This window comes from Scomber japonicus, chromosome 9 (assembly GCF_027409825.1).
Source record: "Scomber japonicus isolate fScoJap1 chromosome 9, fScoJap1.pri, whole genome shotgun sequence".
NCBI lineage: Eukaryota > Metazoa > Chordata > Actinopteri > Scombriformes > Scombridae > Scomber > Scomber japonicus.
In genome coordinates this window covers 21,385,287-21,410,318 of record NC_070586.1, presented here as the reverse complement: position 1 = coordinate 21,410,318, position 25,032 = coordinate 21,385,287, and the positions used below count along the sequence as shown (strand labels likewise).

Genomic DNA, 25,032 nt, shown 5'->3' with positions numbered 1-25,032 from the left:
CTGTATACTTAAGAACATATATAATCTTTTAATTTGTGTTTTTTTTCATGTTTAATATTGGTGTCTGTCAAGCATTGGGTGTACACTTCATTTATGTGGTGGTAGCATGCTGACAAACTGGAGAAACCACTTGATCTCCCCATGACACTTGCTCTATTTCCTGTATCTTAAGTGACAATCATAGTGTCTTGTTACATGCTTGTTTTCTTTCACCAACACCAAGGACTCCAAGATCCTTTTTGCTTTGTTTACAATTGCGAAGAGCCAAATGTGCAGGCTGACGTGCATAAACCCAAAGAGTCACAGAGGTCTTGTTGTGTCTGAGAACTGCTATCAATTCATGTATGTCATATACATGTGAAGTCCTTATATGTTTGACAAAGGTTACTGAAGAATCCAGTCGTGCCTGTGCTAATAGTAAACTCTGTGCTGCAGAGCTGAGAAAAGGTGGAAGCTGAAGGAAGAGTTAAGTGAAAAGATTCAGTGCTGAGACTAAATGACATAATAGCAAATAGTTTCACCAGCATAGTTTACCCTCTCTACAGTATGAGGCCATCCAGTGTGTTCTAGCAAGCTGTTGCATCTGATGGTTCGCTTGCAAATACTGTTAAGTTTATTGACTGTTACTTTTGAGTCTTTCCTTGAAATAGGTTCCTTTTGAACGGAGTGATGCTTTTCTTTAAAGCATTTTTTAACCTGTGATTAAAGGACACTTTTATGTCATGCTCAGTGACTCAGGCATAAAACACTATGGATTTGACAAAATAATTGATGCACAAACCATATGTTAATAATGTTTTTACTGTTTGAAATTTCTGTGCATTCTTGCAATATCACTAATTTGGTACGTTACTTGAAATAAATTCAAGTAAGCAAAAGGTTATATCGAATATGCTCAAACTTGTGACCAATGTTTGTTTCAAAAGCTTTGTGTTGCACAAAGAGCAGAAATGAGCTCCTCCCTTTAGGCAATGCCGTTTGCATAAAAGCTGAATCATTTACCGTGAACAGGTTGCTCATTCTGATTGTTGTCCTTCCTGTTTCAAAAGGGTGGATGTTGAAGTAAAGATACGTGTTGATAATTATAATATGAGTGGTAATAATGAATTTTTCTCTTTTTATTATATGGGTAATTGCAGCCCTACGTGGTAGACACAGAGATTTCAGTCCCATTTATTTGCATAATATACATTAATATGAAACCACACTACTACATCCTGTCCTAATTACATGTTATATACTGTTTATAATCATATTTTCCAGTATTAATGTGGTGCATTAATACTGGGAAAAAAACGAAACAGACAATGACACATGCACTTTGGCAAAAATAAAACTAATTTCACACAGAGATTATGCTTCTCAAAAGAAGAAAAGCACAACTGTCACTAAATACACTGATGATGGCTCTGTTGTATTCAACTGTCCCAGTAAACCACAGAAGTGTGACAGTGATCCAGTATGTATACAGGCACTCTGAAACTGAAGCAGTTCAATGTAATACAGCCATATTTTACACCTGTGCTTTTCCTACTAATGTGTCCAAATGTCTAGTTGCTGTGCCACTGCTCAGGCTACAACTAAGAAAAAACCCCCACACACCATTGAAAACAAGCATTCATGTAGACCTAACTCCATGGGTGATTTGTTCTCATAGATTTTGCCTGTAATTTTATCATTTACAACAGATAACATATATTACATGTTGTCTAGTAATATTCATGTTTGTCTAGTAATATTTATGTTTGTCTCTACAAACAGTAAACCAAGCTGCTTGCTATGAAAAGTCAATAAGAGCTTAACTAAGGACAACAACCTAAGCTTTCACAATAACTACTATAAAACTACAAACAGGAAAAGCCAACACTGGTTTTACCTGCTTCAAAAGCAAAACCAGCTGGTTATGTCATTAATATCAAAGAGCTATTATATCTGTCACACTAAAAGACTACTGACCTTTTCATTCAGTACATGTAACTAAAATAGGCCAGTAAGAATGGGGACTGGCTTAGGGTCAAACTCTGCGGTCAGGACCGCACCAGATCAAGGAGAAAAATGCATGCACCACTTTGAACCCTGTAACCTGCTTTCAAATGTTTCCCTCTGGGAAGACACAAAAGGCCTAATTAGTGACTAAAATAATCAATGTAAAACTGTGCACAAATAAGGGTTATGTCTCAGTTAATATATCACAGACCGGCACATAGTGCATGATGAAATATCTCAACCTCATGAAATGTTCAGTTTTGGAATTTGTAAACCATACATTTCATAGGCTAATATGTGAAGACATCTCAGACTGTTCATATTTTTATTACTGCCGTCATGGAAAGATGGTGACCTGGGAACGGGGGATTTCCTGTGTTTTGGATTTTAAATAAATGATTATCATGGAGGCTAGCATTGTATTTTTTCAGAGCAAAATAATGTATTGGTGCCTCTTCTACTTCAAGTTTGGTTTAGAAAAAGACAAATGCAAGCGCAGAGTAAAGAATTTAATGTTTTGAATTTTGGTTTTTAGACGGCCTTTGATTTTGCTTGAATACCATAAGTTAAGTTGAGGTACCAGACAATGTGGCTACAAAGTAAACTGGGGATAGGTCCCTCTTTGCAAATGCCATTGGTAACTTTCTCATAATTATTAGTTACCCTGCTAAAAATTAAAACCTAATACTAAACTGAACAAAAAGGACGGCACAGCCTGTTATATCAACATCATTATTAAACCAAGCAGGATGTGGGTGGGGACAATTTTTTTTATTAACATTTCCTCAACAACGCCTTCAGGCATAATAAATAACTAATAAGAAATTAATGCTCTGTGTAAACTTGGTAATAGAAGGTTAATATCTATTGGTAACACAATGGGACTGAAACCTTTAAGAAGAGGTGACTCTATAAAGCAGAAACCTTGATAACACAATGGGAGCTTTAAAACTTAGAAATTGCACTTTATTCACCGCTGTGTAAGCTGGTGCTTATAAGGATGAAGGATTGCATAAATAAAAAGTCTCTTAAATTAAACAGTGAGCAGTTGTGAGTGAATTTACAAATCATACTTCCTCACGGTGATAAGTTTCTTAAATTAACCACTATATTCTACTATGTGAGCATGCAGTGATCATATAAGGACATTGAGACGGCAAATTTGAAGGGACTTGTTTATTACAGACCATAAGGAAGCAACTCAATCTAAACATGAAGCATTATACAGTATGAGCTACTTGTTCCTGTGGAAGTTGAACGCATGTTGGAGGGAGGGAAGAAAAGGAAATGGGAGCAGAGGAAATAGAAAAGGCACTCTTACACTTACTGTAACCAACGGGATGACCTCTGAGTGGTAAAAAGGGAACAAAACCTTAACTCCAAACCTCAATCCAACACATGGGATGGCTATGTAAACAAGGCTGGTTTCTCTGTACTACACCAACCAACGTTGCCATCCCATTTATGAGGACAGGTAAGAGTCAAAGAATTGCAGACATTTTAAAATGGGATTTCACAACCAACCCATCTAAAAAATGATATCTACCGTCCAATAAAAAAAAGGTTGTAAAATTGTAACATTAGCCAGTGACACTTTCTCATTGAGGCGGACCAAAGCTTTTCTGTACAACACTCTGGAGCCTCAAGCCAAAACACTGAAAAATGATCAAGTCAAAAAGGAATTCAAGATTCAATAACCAAGTATGTTTAAAGCTGCCATCTGAAACTTCAGCTTCTCTGTATCCACGCTGCGTTTCAGAGAACAAATAAATAGTATTGAGGTTTGACATCTAGCCAATAAGACTGTGGCAAAGAACAAACTCCTGTAAGGATAAAGATGGGAACCAGGTTTCTCTGTAGCTACACCTGACATCAATATTCTTATGGAGTACAAGGGCCTTTAGTCACTTCAAACCATAAAAAAGCAAGTGAATCTACATTTTTTCTTTAAAAAAGGACTCATTTAAAAATTGAATTTCAATGCACAAACAATCCAATTCTCCATCATCAAGTATTACCAATACCTCTGCAGACCAGAGCAGTGACATAGCAGCTTCTGACTTTTCTGTATTACGTCAGAAAACAGCAAAGGTCTGCAGGGGCATCTGAGGCTTTACGCTCATTTGAGAGCTTGAATAATTAGGATTTGACTTGCCCCTTAGCCTGCAATGCATAGCATTTTTTAGTGAAAACAGCAACAACCCTTGAATTTTAATTGTGCCATTCTAGCATCCTCCACAAAGACGAGGGTATAAAGCTAACAAAAATGGGATACAGAACACTGGGTCAAGGAATAATTATACCAGACTGACAAAGGGGAATGTTTACCAAGAAGCTTAACTTGTTTTGCAAGATCAGAGGATCCTCCAATGTCAGCTTTTGCTTCTAAAATGGACTTGCAAATTTTTAGATGTTGCGCAGACTCCTTACATCAGTAGCACCAGTAAATTAAGAGGGTTAACGCATATCACCTAATATGCTGCCACTATGACACTAAATAGAAAACTGACTAAATTTACCAAGTGTGGAATGCCAAAAGAACAACCGAACCACAGCTATCCAGGGACTATCACAACAGGAAGCAAGGGAACGTCAAAACGTGGGAAAACATGAAGCACTATGGTGCATGAGTTCATGGAACCCATCCAGTTCTTAAAAAAAAATAAAAAAACATCCACGTTTCTGAGACCCAGTATGATAATGTAACCAGCAGAAAGACAGACAAGAGGAGGGAGGTGGAGTGAGGGAGGAGGGATGGAGTCATGTGTAAAATGGTACCATTATTAAAGAGATAAGGGCATTTCACCCCCCGGAACTTGGAGGCTTCTCTGTAGTATACACCAACAAGCCTGGGGGGAAAAGCTTAACAGGTTTAGTATTTGAGTTTTTTGGGCACCTCCCATGGGAAGGAGTCTCGGCCAAAGTGGCCATAGGCCGCGGTCCTCTGATACAAGGGCTTCTTCAGATCCAGCTCCCTGGAATACATAATCAACACATTTAGCAGCAGTAACAGCCAGTGAGCTTAGATGCATGCATTCATACTCACACAGGTATAACACTGACATTAGCCAGTGGACAGTGTCAAGAGCCACCACCACCAACAACAACAACAAAAAAATATCAGGTTTGTTAGACCTGCTGGTGAAGGAAAAAAAACAAAACCACCACATGACACTTCAACACTTACCCTGCCAACCAAACTCATCCTTGAGCAGTAGGCTGACTGCAGCTTCAGAAACCACACTCAAATTTATAAAAAATTAAAAAAAAAAAAAAAGAAACTTGAGCTAACTATGAGCTACGAGGCTTCATTATGCCAAATGTAAACATCTGCCCTAATAAATGAGATCTTTGCCCCGACTAATGCCCACATGTGCAACTTTTATTACTAAGCTATGTAATTAAATAAAGATGTGGCAAACTCAAAGCTTTCTATCACAATACATTTATAGACTAAACTAAATCCTTGAAAGGGCAACTAAAAAAAGAAAAGACAAGAAGAGACATGGGAAACAGACGGAGCCAGGAGTTGCTCTGTCAGTGAGTAGCAGGTGGCTTCAGAGGCCACACATTACCTGACAATGACTCCAGGGCGGAGATCAAAGTTCTTCTTCACAATGTCAAGCAGCTCTCTCTCACTCTTGTTGGATGTCCCATAGTGGAAGATTGAAATGGAGAGGGGATGGGCAACTCCAATGGCATAGGAAACCTAATACAGCACATATACATGTATTATATCAAGCGTACAAAAACAGACAGGAACCTCTTGCACCCTCGTTCTCTAAAATGAAGACATGGGTTGGGGTAGTAACACTCACCTGGACTAACACCCTCTTGCAGAGCTCAGCTTTCACCAGAGACTTGGCCACCCAGCGTGCAGCATAAGCAGCGGAGCGGTCCACCTTTGTGTAATCTTTTCCAGAGAAGGCCCCACCTCCATGGGCACCCCAGCCTCCATAGGTGTCAACGATAATTTTACGCCCTGTCAGGCCAGCATCACCCTGTAATAGAGGAATATGTCAGACAGGAATGCAACACTCAGGCTACATCATTTCTGACAGACCCTCTCTCTGACACTTACCTGTGGGCCCCCAATAACAAATCGCCCGCTAGGCTGCAGGTGGTAGATGGTGTCATCGTCCAAGTAGATGCAAGGAACAACCGTCTTAATGACCTTTTCTTTCAGGGCATCTCTCATCTCCTCCAGGCAAATGTCCTCATCGTGTTGAACAGAGATAACAATTGTGTGCACGCGCACTGGAAGCATGGCGCCACGGTCCTGACGGTACTGGACAGTAACCTGCACGAAAAGGTGAAAACAGATGAGGCAATCCCCATAACAAGAATTCATTTATAACATTTTAAAGCAGGCAATCTGGCAGCTCTACCTGTGTCTTTGAGTCTGGCCGGAGCCATGGAAGGGTGCCGTTGCGTCGCAGCTCAGCCAACTTAGCATTCAGCTTGTGGGCAAGAACAATTGTCAGAGGCATACTCTCCTCTGTCTCATCAGTGGCATATCCAAACATCAAGCCCTGTAGAGTAAGTAAGAGACAGTTACTCAGTGTGTAAGTTTATTTAAATAGATGTTATTTCAGGATAACAATGAGCAGCACTTTGTACCGTCAGCACACATGTGGCAAACTGACCTGGTCACCTGCTCCAATGTCCTCCTCATTGCGGTCGACATGAACGCCCTGAGCGATGTCAGGAGACTGCTGCTCCAAGGCCACAAGCACATTACAGGTCTTATAGTCGAAGCCTGTGCATACGGACGCATCAACTGATTAACACACCATTCATAAGCAGTAATAAAAGTTGAAGCTTCAGAGACAACTCAAAGGGAAATCACAAAAGCAGAAATTCATGCCACACCTTTAGAGGAGTCGTCATATCCAATTTGACGAATGGTGTCACGAACAACTTTCTGGTAGTCCACTGTGGCATGAGATGTCACCTCACCTGCCAAAAGGATCATGCCGGTCTTGGCAACAGTCTCTGCAAAAGATAAGACAAGCAAACAAAATCAAAAACAGGCGATTTGAGCCAAAATCAATATGGAGAAATGTTAACAAAAAAAATGTACTTACCACATGCAACTTTGGCATCTGGATCCTGCTTGAGATGTGCGTCTAGGACTGCATCGCTGATCTGATCGCAGATCTTGTCTGAAACACAGAACGGCAACAATGTCACGTCATTACTTGCACCGATAGCAGACTGCAGCAAGACCAAACCACCGGGTCAAAACGAGCTAAGGAGATCCTGCTCAGTGGGAGTGGCTCGGAGACTCTCGGCAGTCGCCATTTCAGTATTTGCACGTGTGGTGAGACGAGGGGAGCGCGCGCAGATAACTGAGGAACGGAAGGCAGACATGCTAAACTTCTAACTAACCTTGAAGCTACTTATTCATACAGAGGCCACAATGAAAGAAATCACGCGGTTATGCAGGCTCACGGGTGATGTTACCGTGTCATTGTTACTGTTCAAAAACAGTCGGGAACGGAAAACGTAACGTAATAATAATCAACGTGATAAGCATAGAGCCATGATAGGCCAAGATTTCCGACGAGTGTCTAATACCGACACAAGTGTAGTTTGCTGTCGGTGATCCGGACACAAAATCCATCTGATTAAGATTAACGTGAGCTAGCGACTGTTAGCTGGTGGCGCGTGCTCTTGACACCGGCCCATCGTCGCCCCCCTCACGAAGAAGGCCGTAAAGACCACTTCTGCACGGTGTCCCCTCTGCATTTATTAAACCTTACATGCTACAGTACGTGGGGACAAAAAAACGTTGTTGAAAAATCGTATCAGAGTTGTTCATTTATTCAAACAACCGGATGTGCGACCGGTGTGCTGCTGGTCTTACCGGGGTGTCCTTCTCCGACCGACTCCGAGGTGAACAAGAAGCAGTCCTCGTCGATGAGGGAGTTATGAAACCCGTTCATCTGTCCGTTCATCATCGTTGACGGCGAGTACTTGCGTAAAATGTAAAAAATAAAAATGGTGTAAAGTAAATATCACGTTTACTGTGCGTTATTATCTCTCTGTGTCGTCCCTACGGCTGTGGTCTCTCGGTGTATTGATCCCCGGTTTCAGCCTCATGGCGCAGAGCTGCACTATTTATCCTATCAAGTCTGACATGCTGACGTAACAGGAGGCGGGCCCAACCATCGAGCCTATGAATATTGTCGTACTATGCGTTGATACATTTTTTTCCTAGGACGGCGACGTCATGGCCCGCCCATCTAATCCTCTGATTGGCTAATACTTGCTGCCGTCATTGATTGGATTGGTTGGGGTGTGAGGGTAAGAATACCAGAGGCAAGTCATTACTTCGCCATCCCAGGAAACAAAATATCGCATCCTGCAACAAGGACTGCAGTGTAGGGTGTGTGCTGTGCAAATGTTAGGAAAGCCTTTTCTCATTCTTTACTTTCACCATATCTCTTTAACCGGGTGTTTTTATCATTTTATGGTTTTATTATTATCAACTTGTTTTATCTACTACCAGTATGTAGTGCAGTTTGTTCATGTTATTCTGTTTTGTTTTATTAACATTTTACTGTTCTATTGTAATCTACTTATTTTGTGTAGTATATTATTATAATATTTTCATTGCTTGTGTGATGTTTTATTATTATTATCTCTACCCTAACCCTAACCCTAATCCTTTCATTATCTTAACTACCTATCTTTTATTGTTGTCTCATTGAATTCACTTTTTACTTTTAAATTATGTTGGTGTACATTAGCATTAGCAGAATTGCATTTGATTTGCTTGAAAGATACTATATAAATAAATCTTTTTTTATTGTTATGTTAGATCCAATGTACAGGCCTACCAGTTTTGAGTCATATAGTGGTTAAATCTGAATATAAAACATGATTTTATATCATAACTTTCTTCTTTATCTACCACAGTGTCGACACAAACAGCCTACACACCATGGGGGTTGCATGCCTTCACTCATCCATTTCTCAAACACAAACTTTTTATTTTTATTTTTATTCTAACCATCAATAACATAAAATAACTTTTTTAAGAAGTCATGGCAGACCAAGGCTCTTTACTATGCAAATAAGAACATGAACATTTAAGACATGTTAAGATCATGTGATTCCTGTGTGTGTGTATACATATTTTTATATATATACAACTTTTTTGTGTGTAGACTTCAAGCCTAATGCCTAATAGAAAAATAAATGTCAGACCAAGTTTTTTTTTTTACAAATGTAAGTAACTAATAAGCATGACTGTTAATTTTTATGATATCTTATAGAAAACTCTTCTTGTGTTTGTGGGCGATGCATTTCATTATAAGCCCTTGTTTATCAGACAACAAGTACAGTAAGTGTATCCTAGAAACAATTATTAGACTTAAGTATTAACACCCACAGGTATAACTGATCTGGTAGATTGTATTCATGTTAGCTATCACAAAACATCAGAACATGTATTTCCCTGGCGAAACAACCAGATAAACCTTAAAATACATTTACAATAAAGTGAGAGCTGGACAGCGGAGAGCAGAGCAGAGGTTGATGATATTATTTGTCAGCATAACTTCATTATACTTTATTCAAAAAGCTCCTATCTTCCTCTTATCCTCCAGGCACTGTTGTATAATACAATCAAAAGCTCTGATTGTGAACATGTTGTTCTTTAGTGGGCTGCAGATGGATTTAATTCATGTCTCTATAAGACCAAGGCTTTAGCTCACAAGCAGGAGATTTTCTTGCCCATTCCTTCTGTTTTTTGAGGAGGCCAAATTAAACGAAGGGGGTTTCAGTTTATGAACACTGAATTCACTCTTATAAGAACTGGTTTTAATGGTAATATTTCCATATATTTATCATAGCCAAAGATACATTCATCCAGAATCTGATGTACATGAAGTGGTATAGATTGTAGTTGCAAAGTTTGTGACTCAGACCAATGATTCATCAACACAGCTCATGTACGCCTTTTTTGCATGTCATCATGAATATTTGATATTCAGTCCATATTGATAATCCTTTTTCCAAAGGTATTAGCAAAGTATAAAAGATTGCCTGTCACAGTGACACAGCATTTGTGAAGGTGTGGAGCAGTAATGTTTCAATCAAAGCCAGGTGTTACATCATAAACTAGACTGGGGAGATATAATATATTAACCATGCAATGTTTGTAAACCCAAGTCATTTGCCAACCACTGTGAAGGTTAGATAGCAGTGGCTGTTCAGTATTTTTTATCGTTATCGTGTGAGATAAAGAATAAAGCTAACATTAATATCCCCTGTACTGATAGTTATTCCACAGACACACGGTAGCTCATATCACTAGAGTAAAAGGTCAAACATCAAACATTACCTTCCGTGCTTGTTTATCTCGTATCTCTTAAAGAGAATTCACCAAAATAAAAACATTCAGTTTTGCAAATTTGATTTTGTTTTTTTTTTTAAAAACCAACAAACCTCCCCTAAAAACAAGACTCTTCACCAGCATCATTTGTGTTGTTAGTCTGTGCCATTTTAGCCAGTCAATTTAATTATTATTACTTGACACATGGTGTTTAGTGTCACTAAGACAAGAGATTCAATCCCTGACCAGTGTTGCATCAGAGTGGTTCAGTCATTTGTCACTGTGAATTTGCAGGGTGGACACTTTCTTTTCGGAGGGGAAAAGCATGATGCAAGACGCACCTGCTATTGCCTTCTACAGGATGCACCGCTCTGCTTGTTCAGAAAGACCAAAATAGCTACCGACAACCTCTCTAAACAATCCCAACTCACCACAAGCTGATAGGCTGTGCAAAGATTACTAAATCCACTCTGTTACTGATAACCATTAGAAGTTCAGTTTTTTTACATAATTCAAGATGATGCATGTGGGGTAGTGTTGTTGCAGCATGACCTTTATAGAGATTGGCTAAAGGAAATATCACCTGCACCTACTCAAAGGTTTTAGAAGTTTAGACTGTATTCTCTCAGGGAATTGCATTCATGTTTTTAATGCCATCGCTCTTAATTACTATGTAAACCCTTACCCATAATCACTGTTTCATGTGCAATGCTTTTCTCAATCTCACCTTTTTTTAAGATTTATTTTGGGCTTTTTTGCCTTTATTTAGATAGTAACTGGAAGGAAACAAGGAGAGAGAGGGGGGAATGACCTGCAGCATAGGTCCCTGGCCAGATTTGAACCAGGGATGCTGCGATTATATGGCATGTGCTCTAACCACTTGACCACCAGGGCGCTCCCTCAATCTTTTTTTAATTCTCTTTCCCACACACACATGCACACATATCAGATCATGGTCTCTTTTGGAGATATAACATAGACTTATATTCATTTCCTGGATACTTACCCTAACCATAACCACTGACCAAGAAATCATCTTTTTCCAAATTGGGGACAGGGTTTTTGTCCCCAATTAACCGGTCTTAAGTCTGAAATTTGTCTCTGGGTGCAGCCAATGACACACACACACACACAAACACTCAGCAGAATATATGCAACTCTTCAGTCATGTCATGCTTTCACAGCATTTCCACAGCACACACCCTACCCTGCAGTCCTTGTTAGATAGAGTATGGTGCATCACCTCCATAGAAATAAGTGATTATGCTGTACCACCCAATTTTCAAACAATGACAATAAACAGACTCAGGAAACAGACAGACAGCAGAATTTGAAGTGGAATATATTATTTCTTTGGACAGTGTTGCACTGGTTTTTGGGTAGGAGAACAATGCAAGCAATCTCCTCATATAAACTTTCTTACCTCACCAAACAGATGTTTTTAATCATCCTCATATGCCAAAAATCCAGTCAAATATCTCACAATGTTGCTGTATTTTTTTTTCTTTTGTATTCTGGTAAATTTCATCCACAGCTATACAAACACATGTAGACTAAACAATCTACACATCATAATATAGAAGCAACATCCCATTTGAATTTACTAAAATGCAAACTAGAGAAATCAGGCTCTCTCTTTATATTCCCAAATAGAAAAGGAAAACTTTTATCTATATTCTGTTATATCTTTTGACATTTCCATTGAAATAATGCTCCCTCACTGGCCAGCAGAATTCAGGCTCATTGAACAGTTAAATAAGAAAATAAATAGCTAATTTACGTAAAATAAACTTTGTGGCATAGATTGTCTGCTATTTAGTCTTTTATACTATACTTCATATTTGTCATTTACATACATATTCTTCTATTTCAGCCACATGAAAACAAAACGATCACATTCTGTAGACAGAGCATTTTTTTCTTAAACATTTCACAATAGTCAATACTCATAACTGCAGTACTGATCATACTTATTACCTAAAGTAGGACAAAATTCATACAATCTTTTACTCTAAACACTCTAACACTCTTTTACTCTGTTACTCTAAATAAATGCCATGTATGTTTTATTTTAAAATAAAGAAAATACATAAATGCACTATGAAATGATTCAAATAATTTCAGATTTGTGCAGGCATAATTATCCTGCATTTTCTTCACCTAACGTTTACACGGAAGTTAAATTTATATATTGTTCTTACCATGTTTTTCTAACAATTTTCACAGCCACAATTATGACAAAAAGGAGTCAAAAACAGCACTTTACGGCACAAAAGTCACAGTACCGGAATGTACAGTATGTCCAGCAGCAAACCATGCAAACACAGTCACACCCCATTCACTGCCACTGCTAATTACACATACAGGCCATCCCAAAAACACACACACTTTCATAAAAACACATACACACAAAAAACTATTATAGACACGCACACTGAGGTTACAGCTACAACAGTATACACTGTCCTATGCTAAGAGCCCAAAAGTACAAAGTGTCTAAGACGGTGCATCGGAGGTCACATGGTAACAATGCAACACAACTATCATGACTGCACACTGTCAGCTGAAGGAAGGTGAGCAAGAGAGAACAAATGGATGAACATGGTAAAATGAAAAGAAAACAGAAATGTCAAAAACATACAAAAAAAAAAGCATCCAATATGACAACTCATGTATTTGAAATATCACATTAGTAATGTAATATTTCACAATACTGGAACATGTCAGCTTTGTATCATACTACTTACAGTATAATGCAAAGCCCTGTAGTAGCTCTACATAGTAGAGTTTCTGCTCACATTTATCCAGATTGATAAACAGTTATTTTTTCTTTCTTCACTTTATTCTGCTTTAACATTATTCTGAGAGTCAAATTTTGAATACTACTGATTAAAAATGGTTAAGTTTGCTGTTGTGAAAAGCCAGATTTAGATTAAGGCCCATTAACTCATATAAAGGTATATGTGTCAAAGTAATACACAAATATGTTTTGTCCTGTGACAGATATTATTCCAGTTGCTAGTTAGTGGTCATAAGGCTAGCAAGTAATCATCTAGTTCTGGCAAAACAACGCTTTCTTTGCTGACAGCTGGTCCATGGCCATCACATCTCACTGCACTGATAATGCAGTCTATTTAAAGGCCTTTACCCTCACAGGCAGAGGCCCCTAAACCCCAACCTCCATTTACTTTGGTTCTGCTCTGTTTTTATGACCCCTGTAGGGACTTTACTCCCATTTGTTGGTCATTTCAGATGTTCTCTGCATGTTACAGTATATATTATGTTGATGTGTACAACACACTGAATTTTAAAAACAAGGATTACCCACAAGTGTAGATCCACATGGCCAAGTTGAACAGCATGGCTATCTCCATTTGCAGATTTACAGAAAGTTAAATACAAGTGACTGTTGACAAAAGTGATGATTTCTTGGAAGTTTTAGAGTAAAATGTATTTTTGTCTGCATGTTCCTCTTGGTCTGAGTGGATTTGTCTCATAATAGATACATGTTCCCACAAGTAAAGGAAACAGTGAATGATTCTATTTGTGAGCAATGTCTGTATGATGTATGTCATGCTCTTTAGCTCAAAATCAAAGTATGACCAGCCAGTGCAGAGTTTCAAACTGTTGTTGGAATATGGGGAAGTTGGTCTCTAGAAATTATTAAGCAGCCATTACTCTACATGACCATAAATCCTTGAGTATTTTCTAATGCAAGGTGTCAGTTCCCTGTACTGTCCACACCTGAGAACGGACAAAGATAGAAGAAACACAGGACAGACTGAAAAGTTTACAAATGAAAAATATACAATGTGCACAGCTTAACAAATCAACTCAAGGCAAAGTAAGCCTTCTGAATAAACCAGATGGCTGTTCCTGAAAAGGATGGCATTAGAAACTGTACATTTTCATTGCAGAAAACATACAGTACAGTAGATGTATCAAATGAAAGACACAACATTTGGCTATATGATGTATGACAACAGCAGGACTTGGTCAGTATCACACCCCTGACTCCTCTGAGTCTTTGTTTTTCTCCCCAGGAGCAGACGGCTGGTTGCTACTGCCCTCTGCTGGGCATACTGTGGACCCACTATCAGCTGTCTCCGTGGTGCTGGATGGAGAACCATCAGTGACTTTGGGCTGCTTCATCTTGGCCTGTGCAGGGCTGCCAGAGCGGCTGAGATTGCGGCCGTGGCTGCCGCTGCGATGGCTGCGGTGCTTGCTCTTGTGTGGACTGGGACTACGGGACCTTGTCTTCATGTGGACAGTGCTATCATCTTCGGAGCTGAAGTCAGAGCTGTCTGAAGAACTGCTGTTATGGCCTGAAGTAGGAAGCTGGATCTGGGAAGAAATTAACGAGAGGAAAAGAGTGAGATGAGGGAGGTGGCATATGGTAAAGAGAAATGTACAGGGAATGAAAACAACTGTAAAGATGCAAGTGTAACGATGCAATGGATGTAAATTCTGTAGCACTCCTTGCTTATATCATACTTAATGCCACCTTGCAAAAGATAATGCATTTAATTATTTTTTACATCAAAAATACTGTATTGTGATTACCTGAAATGGCTCTGTTACACCCACAATGGTGCTCATGTTGTTGCTATAGTAACCCAAGATAAAGTCCCCTGACCCTTTGGGCAATTCCTCCTCAGTAAAGGCTACCTGGAAAACAGTTTGTAAGACATTAATTGAATGTGAAAGAAAATTGAAGAGAATATAGCACGTATCCAGGTTACCTGATGTTCTTGTCGTAGAAAATCAGCTTCCTCTTGCTTGGCCCACACGTATCCCACATAGTCCTTGTGGTGTTTGAAACCCACCTAGGGCAGCATACGCAAAATCACAATCAGTCTCTACTTGACTAAAATTGGATAAGCACAGAAATATTTATTTTGCCACCGCTGATGGTTTACTGACATGGATTTATCATGCATTATTTGACCAGCAAGGGTAAAACTTGTTACCTTATAGAGTCCGATCCAGTCCCAAGAGCTGCGAGCAAAGCTGGGTGTCAGTTTGAATTTTGCTATAGCATCAGCAATGCTATTCCACTCATCCTCCACTGTGAGTGTGACCAGGGGAATATCCACTCTGTATGGGAACTGCAGAGAACAAAAAATAGTTATTCAATGCAAAATTGTAAGATTTGATTTCTAAAATAACATTATATAAAACTAATGGCAGGGGATCAAACCCCCATAGTTTTAGCATCAGTTACATCAATTATTAAAAACCGTTAAAATGAAAGTTGGCAATAAATGCCATGTCACATTTTTAGTCTTGTTTACTTTTTTTTGGACTGGATATTTCCTTTAGGCTCATGTTCTTGTACATACATAAAAAAAGTAAAACAAAAAGTATTAATTTATTGGTAACATATTTTTCATCTAAAAAGGCCTTTGAGAAAAACATCAAGGTTCTCAAACTAAGGAAACTCAAACAGTTCTGTTTTTGGTCATTTTAGGTGCTGAAACTTGGTATTGTAGGACACCCAGCCCCAATGATACCCTCTCAATGTGGACCCTTCACAGTGGTGGCCTGGTGTGTCTCACCTGCAGGGTAAAGATGGATGAGACTGGTTTGTGGTCACTAACAATGTATTCCATGTGACTTCGATAGCAGTGCTGGGTCACTTTGGTCCCGCTGGTCAGCCCCGAAATGGAACCACGCTTCCCTGCAGTGCCAGCAGGTGCGGTGGCTCTCAGGCGCCAGAGGATCCGGTCGGTCCACGCTGGTTTACGCTTCTTCCCACTGGCAGGGGAACAGAAAGAGAGATATGTAGCAAAAAAGAGAGAAATTTCATACAACTTTTCAATAAAATCAGGAGAAATATGTGCAAGAAAGAAAAGAAAAGCATCTTTAAAGGGTCCCCAGGCTAGTGAGAACCTTTGTTTAAATATTACTGAGCCAGGCACTGAGATATGTGGTCAGTGGCCTAGAATTCAAAGCAGCACCGCCAGCATCACCAACCTTGTGTCGTATGTATCTGTCCCAACATCAAACTTGTAAGTAGGAGGGAACTTAAGTGGCCCCTCTTGAAACCCCTCCAACACTGTCTCACTGTCCTTGGCCATGTTTAGCTGTAACAATGAGAATGAACAGACATCACTCACCAAGCATTTCTCTTTTGCTGTTAATGAAAGCCCCTGTGAGTGAGTAGTGTATTCTCTGTTGCCATCTAGTGGTTCAACCTACACATATCACAGTCCACCAAATTTGATATTTAATCATCTACTTTCTGGCTTTCCAAAATAAGAGGAAGTAGCTAACTGCCTACTGAACTTTCTCCCCTCTCATAAAAGACTGAGAAGCATAAAAGCAAGAACAAGATTTAAGAACAGCACGTACGCCCAAGCTGTACGACTTTTTAATAGCCAATAGTTTTATGTATGATTTTAATTATTATTGTTTGTTGCATTGTGCACTCTAACATGCATTATGCACTTTATTCAGCTGCTACTGCTTTCCCTCAGCAGGTGCTTTAGTACTGTTTTTCTATGTTCTATTTATTTTACTCTTACTTGGATTTTATTTATCTTATTTATGCACTTGTTTTTATCTTGGAATGCTGAGAGTGAATGTTGGTGTATTTGTGTGACCCACCGAAACAAATTCCAATCTACTATGTTGACATGGCAATAAAGTATTGAATCTTGAATAATCTAAGCTTGTGAAGGGAGAAATCTTCACAAGCATTCTTATATAAACTAAAGTCTACTATTGCTACTATGAAAACAGATAATATACAAGTTCCATCTTGTGCTTTTCAGATAGAGTACATGTAGAGCAGTTAAAGTTATTTTCACAATCTTCTGTCATTATAAATAGCAGACAACATTTATTTTTACCTGATCTTTTTCCCACAACATTTGAAACTTGTTGTTATCGATGGCTGATTTTACCACTTGCATTTCCAGTGCATCAATGCGGAAATTGAGATCCCCAAACCAGAACACCACACTGTTAAAACAGAGTAATGTAATTAATTCAGGTATGAGCACAAGGAATATCAGTTTGTGTAGTCCCACTCATACAGTCATGTTAGGCTGTAAGTCATGTAAGACACCCAACACCAGAAATCAGAATATCTGCATCGGTTTTCTAAGAAAGTCTTCATTCATGCTTATCAGACAGATATATAAACCTGTATGTGTGCGTGCATGGTTGTGCGGTGTCTTACTCATGGTCAAGAACCCCAGTGGCAGCCTGGCCCTCAAACTGCTGCTGTTGCAGGATGCTCTCAAAGTCCTCCATGCGTTGGTCTGAGTTTTCCATGTGAGCTGGCAGGTGGCAGTTGAGGAAGCAGATGGTGTGACCGAACACTGACATGCGGGCACTCACGCCACCTTTATTCCCCTGTAATACAGACAGGCAGATGAGAAGTTGAATCTTATTTAACAGAGGACAATGTTCACTGCTAAAAGAGTGAGAGGGCATTAAAATGTATTAAATCAAAATGAATATATGTACTGTAAAAGTGATTACAGACAGTGGTTGGTATGCCAGTATTTTCACTATATTGAGTAGTGTGTGTGTGTGTGTGTGTGTGTGTGTGTGTGTTTGCTAGAGGAAACAGGAAGTTTATTCATTAAGGACTGGTGAATGAATATTTAATGCTGACAGCAAAATGCACAGTAGGGGGGTAGGATAAGTCTGCAGTTTTCTTCCCACTGTTCCCCCAACTGCTCTGACACACTGAAACATGGAAAATATTTATTTTAAGAATTAGGGCCTCTAAACAAAAATACTGGATTGGATGGGCAGTCTTTTTTTTGTTTGTTTTGTTATGTGTGCACTTACTGTGAGATACCAACATTTATCTCCTTATTTTAATAAAACTGGATGGAGCAACATTTGACTAACAAATAAAAAGGCCTGATATTATGGTTGGTGTGCCATTGGTCCAGTCTTTATACAGTGCTGCTTGAAAGTTTGTGAACCCTTCAGAATAACCCTTCGGAATAACCCTAACCCTAACCCTAACCCTAACCCTAACCTAATGCGATCAGATTTCAATGCAAGTCCTAAAACTAGATACAGATACATTTAAACTTACAAGTTGTTCTACCAAAGAATAATTAAAGCAGAAGAAAGTTAATGATTTGCGATGGCCAAGTCAAAGTCCTAACTGTAACTGTAATCCTATATGAACGCTGTGAAAGAACCTGAAGCAGGCAGTTCATGCAAAGACGCCCACCAACATCCCTGAGTGTGGAGGAATGGGCTAAAATTCCTCCAAGCTGATGTGCAGGGCTGATAAACAGTGACCGGAACATTTTGTAGAAGTTACTGCTGCCAAAGAGGGTCACGCTAGTTACTGAAAGGAAGGGTTCACATTCTGACATAAAATGTTTTGGATAATTTTCCTTAATAAATAAATAAATAAATACGTTTGATGTTTTGTCTCATTTGTTTAATTGGGTTCCCAAAAATCTGATCACATTGTATTTCTGCAGAAATAGAGAACATTCTCAAGCTTTCAAGCAGCACTGTGTATATAGTATTTTGGGTCATTTGCTCTACAGTATGCTCTAAAGATTTTATACCAACATCCTCACCAGTTCCTGAATAAAGCAAACACATTACACAGTCACAAACCAAGAAGAATCGGGGTGTAGAAACTGTAATGGATCATTTGTGTCTTTCCAATCTATATCATGGTATCAATGACAGTGATGCAAGCTTAAACTCGCTCCGCTCCCAAATTGTAGTCCTCTGTACTGCTCTTTTTAAATGGTTTACGTTTCTATGGCCGTCTCACCCAGTAACCTCCCAGGCCAGTGCGAGTGGTCTCAGTCTGGACTCCACGGAGGAAGGGCAGATGGTAGTACTTGGCAAAGATCAGTAGCAACAACCCCTGCATCCGCTGGGAGGCCACCTGAGGGACAAACAGGTAGACATGATGAATAACCACAATATAAATAGCTACAGAGTGAGATATATGAAGGTGCATTTTACATAATTCTGCAAGGAGGACAGCTATTCAATTCACTTTGCATAGAAAGGTAACTGTGTATGAATATTCCCTTTAGTTGCACTGAAATTTCAATAAGCAAATACTCTCCAGCCTTGCTGTGTGTCCATTTCTGCCGCTCGGCTTCACTTTCTCCTCCCCTCCTCTTGCACTCTCCCTCTTTCTAACCACTTGCATTTCCATTTTGCCCTGCAGGAGTCTGTGGCCCAGCTCTCGCACTACTTTACATGAAGCACTACACATTAAGGAAGGCCATAGCTTGCGGTCCACCCTCACTATGGAAACAAACCACTTTGTAGGGGGAAATGTGATGTACACACTGTAGGCACTTGATGTGCAGACCTTTCCTTTCTCAGAGCCCTACACCATCATCTTGTTATGCTACACGCATACATATGTAGCTATTGACATTTATTAACCACTGATAGAAAAAAAGTGCATATATTTCAACTGTACAAGAGGGGCATTAGTTAAGCAGAAATATTTAAGTATTTACATTATACGTCAAGCCCCCCACCAGATATTTATGGTACTTCCCTCACTCTCTTTCTCCTGTGGTCCACACATCCCAACCCCCCAACCACAGGCCGAAGAAGAATGATCACACCCTGCCTGAAATGCCTTGTGGGCAGTAATGGAGGCACACGTCTCCATGTGACTGAAGACCCTCCCGCCTGAGTACTAACTGGCTATTTGAACGACTTTGTTGCGTAATTGATTCTACTGAACCGCAAAGTGGACCGATTTTATTTGTTGTCTATATGTGTGGATGCAGACAATTAGTATGTGTGTGTATCTGTGTGTGTGCACTTGCGTGAAGTCAGAGAGAATGTACCTCTGCCTGCATGGTTGAAAAGCATTTCTTATTAACATCAGTGAACACTGGAAGAACTCCTGAAGGCTGCCATTTTGGCTTAGAACATGAAAGACATTTAAGCCCAAAGACAAGCATGTGCATGTGTGTTTATGTGTGTGAGAGCAAGAGAGTGCATGTGTGCAGCGGTGTATGTTTGACCTTGTAGAGTACATACGAATGAAGAAATTAGCTTTGAGTAACAAGTGTGATGTTAACAGGCCAGCCTAGTGGAGGAAGTTCATTGCAAAATAAAGGCTTCATGACGCAGGTCTCTAATGCTGATGACGACAAAAACATCCACACCCATTTCCTCAGTTTGTCATCTACCGGTAATTTGTTTGATTTTTGAAGAAACTAAAAGCATTCCTAAGATTAGTTTTGACACCACAGTTTTGCTGACATGTAATATAGGTAATTCTTTAACTTGCATTTAATAGAAATACAGGTCTCTGTTATTCCTCTTATTCTAGAATTTGCCAAAACTATAGAATATGATGTAACCTCAATTTTTGACATATTTGTTTTGAAGGCTTATAAAGTTGGAAGCTTCAGTTATATTACAATGCATGCAAAGATGCTTCAGCTAGTGCAATGAATGTAATAAATCACAAACAAAGCCATAATGCAACACATTCAATAGAGGCGACGATGCTGCAATTTGAGATTAGGGGGAAAAAAAGTCTACAAATTTGTGCATCTGAATTGTAGCTTACTTGAAAAGAAATAATGGCGACAATCAGCAGTCCTGTTGTCCATATGCTTCTGTAGTTAGGGGCTGATTTGAGAATGCTTTCCTGCTGCTATGCTTGCAGCTGATACAGTCTGAACCTGACAATGAGCCTTCGTGAGCGGAAAGAAGAGATAGGGTATCTTGTTACCACGTGTCATGACTATACAGATTCCTACTGACACCGCTGTGTATCTCCTACTTAAAGAGCTTGACAAACTCCAACTAACAGAGCTAATATCAGCACAGAGTACACAAAAAGGTCACGACGAGATGATTTTGACAAGGTTTAAAGCAGTGTAGCAGACCGTGAGATAGCTGGAGGCCAGCATCAGTCTCACTGTCAGAGGCCCATCAACACTGACAAAAACGTGATCCAAAAATAAAACTGCACCCTGGGAGACATTTGTCTAGCTTGTTCAGCTCGACAGCTGATTCACGCTCTGGCTCACCATGCCAACAGAGCAAAACATCGCTTCAGATGCAGCCAGATGAACACCAACTGTTAGTAACGGTATGTGCCCTTAAATACATAAAATATGCAAAATACCAACACACTGGTCATATAAATATGTCCTTGTTTACAATGTTATTCATGATATACAAAATAGAAATGTATTAGTATTTCCTACATTATCCTACATTCAATATGTGCAAAACACTGCACAAAAAAACACCTATTAAATTAAAGCTTTAAGTACATAATCTAGTATATTTGGAGGGAAACCAGAACACAGCAAAAATTTGACTCTGCACAATGAGCACGGCAGACAGCAGAAGATAGCAGATACGCTGACATTACAGGCCTGTTATAAATTATCACTCCATCCGTTGCTGAGGGAACAAAATGAGCTGAAACAGTGGCAGGAAGCAGAGATCTCATCAGCGATCGCATAATGCGTATGCATGCTGTCTAGCATTTTAAACATGAGAGCAAGCATATGTGTGTTTATAGAAAAGCCATTACTGACCAGCACATAACCAAAGGGGCTGAGTCTCTCCATGCAGACCTCGCTCCACTGGTCTGTGAAGAGGACATCTTTCAGCCTTTTGTTAATCATAGAGTTCACTTCTTGCAGCCTTGAAGAAAAAGAACATAGGGTCAACAGTAGACAGACGTAGGAGGAAGTGAAGAGAGGTGGCTTTGATAATGTAATGGTGGATTAATAAATGGAAGAGAATGGTTGCCATAGGGAGAGAGACTGCTTGTTAGTGAAATTGTCACTTCACTTCACTTCAGCTTTTATGTTGAAGAAACTGGATAACTGCTGCCCCTCACCCAATAATGTACATGTCTGTGTTTCCATCACCCACGTTCAGGCCCAGCAAAGCAGTGATGTCATCAGGTGGCGTGGCCGAACCAACATTCCAAGTGATAATGTGCACCCTGTTGACAAAGAGTGTTATGTAATATCTGTTATAAACACTCATCTCCTACACACCACACTGTCTTAACCTACAGACTGAGCAAGACCCTAATACATCCTAACAGTGTTTCCCACACATTCATTCTTTCGTGGCGGCCCGCAACCAAAGAATTACGTCCGCCACGAATAGATTTTTCGGCTTTTGGCTCGCTCGACCTCGCTCATAAAAGCATAATAATGGGACTCTGTCTGTGAATGTAGCTTGTCGTAACAATTCCGGGGCAGTAGGTGGCGGCAATAAAACCAAAGAAGACGCACTTAATTCACCTGGTCGGCCAGAAGAAGAAGAAGAAGATAGACATATGTCTTTGCTAGAGGCTATCTGCTGGTGTGTGGTGTGTATGAAACAGGAGGAGTTCACGGACGTAAACAAAACAGTCACGTGTCCCACAGATGCACGTGTAGGTCAGGAAGTGACGTGAAGGGACCGTATATGGTTTGTTCCGTGTCTGTTTCCTTACGTGTTGGACTAAATACATGGACATATTGAGGAAAATATTTCGGTTTTATGGAAACGGATTTCATATTTCACAAGAATGGATACTTGGCGAGCTGTACAGAAAGTCCTGAGTCATAAGATGATCGTCGTGGATAAAGAGAAGACTTTGAAGGTATGTAGCATTATAGCTGTTAGCTTACTTTAGTGGCTCGCCGAGCTAACGCTAATACTATTACAGCTGTGAGCAACCATATAATTCATGCGTGGTCTTGAATGAATCAGGAGAATCTAAGCTTTCTAACAATGTACGGCATGAATATATATGTTTAAGGGTTGGTGTTTAAAACATTCAGAAGAACTTGTCACTACCTCCCAACTTCCGGTCCGTCCCGTAGGCGGAACAGCGTGTTTTAAGTGTCTGCAGTTCCGATCCTTCATGTTGGCTGAAACAGACAAGTCACCCTCAAATATGCTGAAAACCATGTTGAAGTTTGGCCTACAGTTAGTCTTCCCTAATGTTTATGTGGCTTTGAGGATGTTCCTTACGTTGCCGGTGACAAACTGTGGGGGGGAGCGATCATTTTCTCATTTGGGGAGAATCAAAAATGAGCTGAGGACCACACCACCACAAATAGATGCCTGTCCTGTGGGAAACACTGTCCTAATGTATCTTATATGTTTCTTATCTCTTATTAGCACAATATGTGACTTCTTGACTGTACACTTAATTAGATGATTGACATCATGTCAGTTTGTCAATTCCATTATAATATAATAATTGACACACTGGCATAATTGACACAAGTAATTTTAATTTTATATAATTTTTTTGTTTTCACTTTATTTATTACGTTGTTTTTTTTACTCAATGAAAACATTTATAAAGTAAAAACAACATACACTACAATGCACATTATTACCATAAATTAGGGTGGTTAGCAAACAGTAGTAATTCAAATCAAAGCCTGTGTAAGGAGCTGTGTTACACCTTTAATAATGGTAATTACAGAATCATCCATTCAATGAGAATGATATTAATGAGAGTTACAATAAATTATTTATTTCAATTTAAATTTCTGGTTGTGAAAATACATAATACGCTTCAAAAGTTGAAGAAACCAAATGTTTCCAGTCACTGAAACTAATAATTGTGTTAAATAATAATGATCACAGTATTTAGGAAACTTACCATGTACCTCATGTTTGCTACTGTGTAGTCAGACAACCTTGCAGTGTTAATTGTAAAAGTATATAAACAAATGCTACATGTGGCACTGCTATAATCTTCTTCAGTTGTCTGGGATTGAAAGGCTATGTGGAGGCATGCTGAGACATGAATGCTGGGACACACACACAATGATCAGGGAACTTGCCTGAAGTCTTCCATAGTCTGGGCCTGAGTGTCAGCTGTACCTGCAACAGAGAGGGCTCTCTGTGCATGAGGGTTCAGGTGGGGAGGCACAGACCTGCTAACAGGTGGGTGAGGGACTGAGGCAGCCCTAACTGGATGGTGTCCCGGACCTTTAGGACCAGTCTTGATGCTGGGTGCAATGCGGTCTCCTGGCGGTTTGACAGCTGTGGAGCGAGAAGGTTTGGGATGACTTGCTGCATTGCCATCAGGAGTGCACTCATCTTCATTAGCCACTGGGGTGAATTCAGCTTTGGATTCAGCTTCGGGTTCGCAGATGTCTACAGAGCCCTCTATTTTGGCACTTCTCTGGGGCCGTCGAGGCCTGGCAGGTGCTGCAGGCTGGCTGGCAGTGGAATCTGTTGCTGGACCTGCTGTATCAGCTGGAGGAGCTGGAGTCGTCAAAGCTTCTACTGCTGCACTTGGATTGTCTGCTTGCATCGGATTATCTTGATCCATTTCCCAAGATGACTGTCACAGAGAAAATTATAGAAATTTTTCTATTTGTGAGACGCACACTATGCTAGCATTTTAGCAATATAACTGACATGCTTACGATATTGAACCTGAAGAAAACATTTTTCTGTGGCATCAAAATTACGGATCCATGTGAGGATCTATCATCATATAACGTAATGTAAAAGGGATATAAATAAAAGAAGCTAAGAAAATAGGGAGGAAACATTGAACAGCACAACATGCAGCCTTTTTCATAAATGACAAGTCTATGCAGCTAACTGGGACTGTCATGAGATCCTGTTGAACAAGCACTGAGTGAGTCATTCAGGCTCCCACCATCGTGACTGTTCAATTACCTGCCTTTTCATGGCCCTGAAAACAGATTGTTCCAGCTGCAAATAGTGAT

At 39.7% G+C, this 25,032-nt stretch overlaps 2 protein-coding genes across 3 annotated transcripts; both read right to left on the bottom strand.

Moving 5' to 3' along the window:
* Positions 1 to 3,147: 3,147 nt before the first annotated feature.
* Positions 3,148 to 8,094, bottom strand: mat2ab (methionine adenosyltransferase II, alpha b). 2 transcript variants are annotated; one of them, XM_053325903.1, is made up of 9 exons: positions 7,856 to 8,094; positions 7,074 to 7,151; positions 6,859 to 6,981; positions 6,633 to 6,745; positions 6,375 to 6,518; positions 6,068 to 6,286; positions 5,805 to 5,987; positions 5,562 to 5,695; positions 3,148 to 4,961 (listed from the first exon to the last, which is right to left on the bottom strand). In XM_053325903.1, exons 1-9 carry the CDS (start codon positions 7,947 to 7,949, stop codon positions 4,859 to 4,861), a joined length of 1,191 nt encoding a protein of 396 aa, XP_053181878.1. In that variant the 5' UTR covers positions 7,950 to 8,094; the 3' UTR covers positions 3,148 to 4,858. The 2 variants fall into 2 exon arrangements, with proteins under 2 accessions (XP_053181878.1, XP_053181879.1); XM_053325904.1 differs by having other exon boundaries at positions 3,148 to 5,695.
* Positions 8,095 to 14,332: 6,238 nt separating this feature from the next.
* inpp5jb (inositol polyphosphate-5-phosphatase Jb) lies at positions 14,333 to 24,626 on the bottom strand. The gene is made up of 12 exons (XM_053325544.1): positions 24,133 to 24,626; positions 22,173 to 22,280; positions 21,865 to 21,973; positions 19,098 to 19,214; positions 17,517 to 17,692; positions 17,185 to 17,296; positions 16,307 to 16,416; positions 15,889 to 16,087; positions 15,301 to 15,438; positions 15,073 to 15,156; positions 14,894 to 14,998; positions 14,333 to 14,674 (listed from the first exon to the last, which is right to left on the bottom strand). Exons 1-12 carry the CDS (start codon positions 24,624 to 24,626, stop codon positions 14,333 to 14,335), a joined length of 2,094 nt encoding a protein of 697 aa, XP_053181519.1.
* Positions 24,627 to 25,032: the final 406 nt, after the last annotated feature.

What these genes read in the sequence shown, in the direction of transcription:
- mat2ab (XM_053325903.1), bottom strand. Translation starts at nt 7,949, where the DNA reads ATGATGAACGGACAGATGAACGGGTTTCATAACTCCCTCATCGACGAG. An exon ending in ATATGACGACTCCTCTAAAG is followed by an intron (nt 6,746 to 6,858) that starts GTGTGGCATGAA and finishes CCGTATGCACAG; the next exon opens with GCTTCGACTATAAGACCTGT. An exon ending in GCAAGAGGGTGTTAGTCCAG is followed by an intron (nt 5,696 to 5,804) that starts GTGAGTGTTACT and finishes GTGCTGTATTAG; the next exon opens with GTTTCCTATGCCATTGGAGT.
- inpp5jb (XM_053325544.1), bottom strand. Translation starts at nt 24,626, where the DNA reads ATGGATCAAGATAATCCGATGCAAGCAGACAATCCAAGTGCAGCAGTA. An exon ending in CAGACTATGGAAGACTTCAG is followed by an intron (nt 22,281 to 24,132) that starts GCAAGTTCCCTG and finishes CTTTGTCAACAG; the next exon opens with GGTGCACATTATCACTTGGA. An exon ending in GTGTAACAGAGCCATTTCAG is followed by an intron (nt 14,675 to 14,893) that starts GTAATCACAATA and finishes ATTTCTTCCCAG; the next exon opens with ATCCAGCTTCCTACTTCAGG.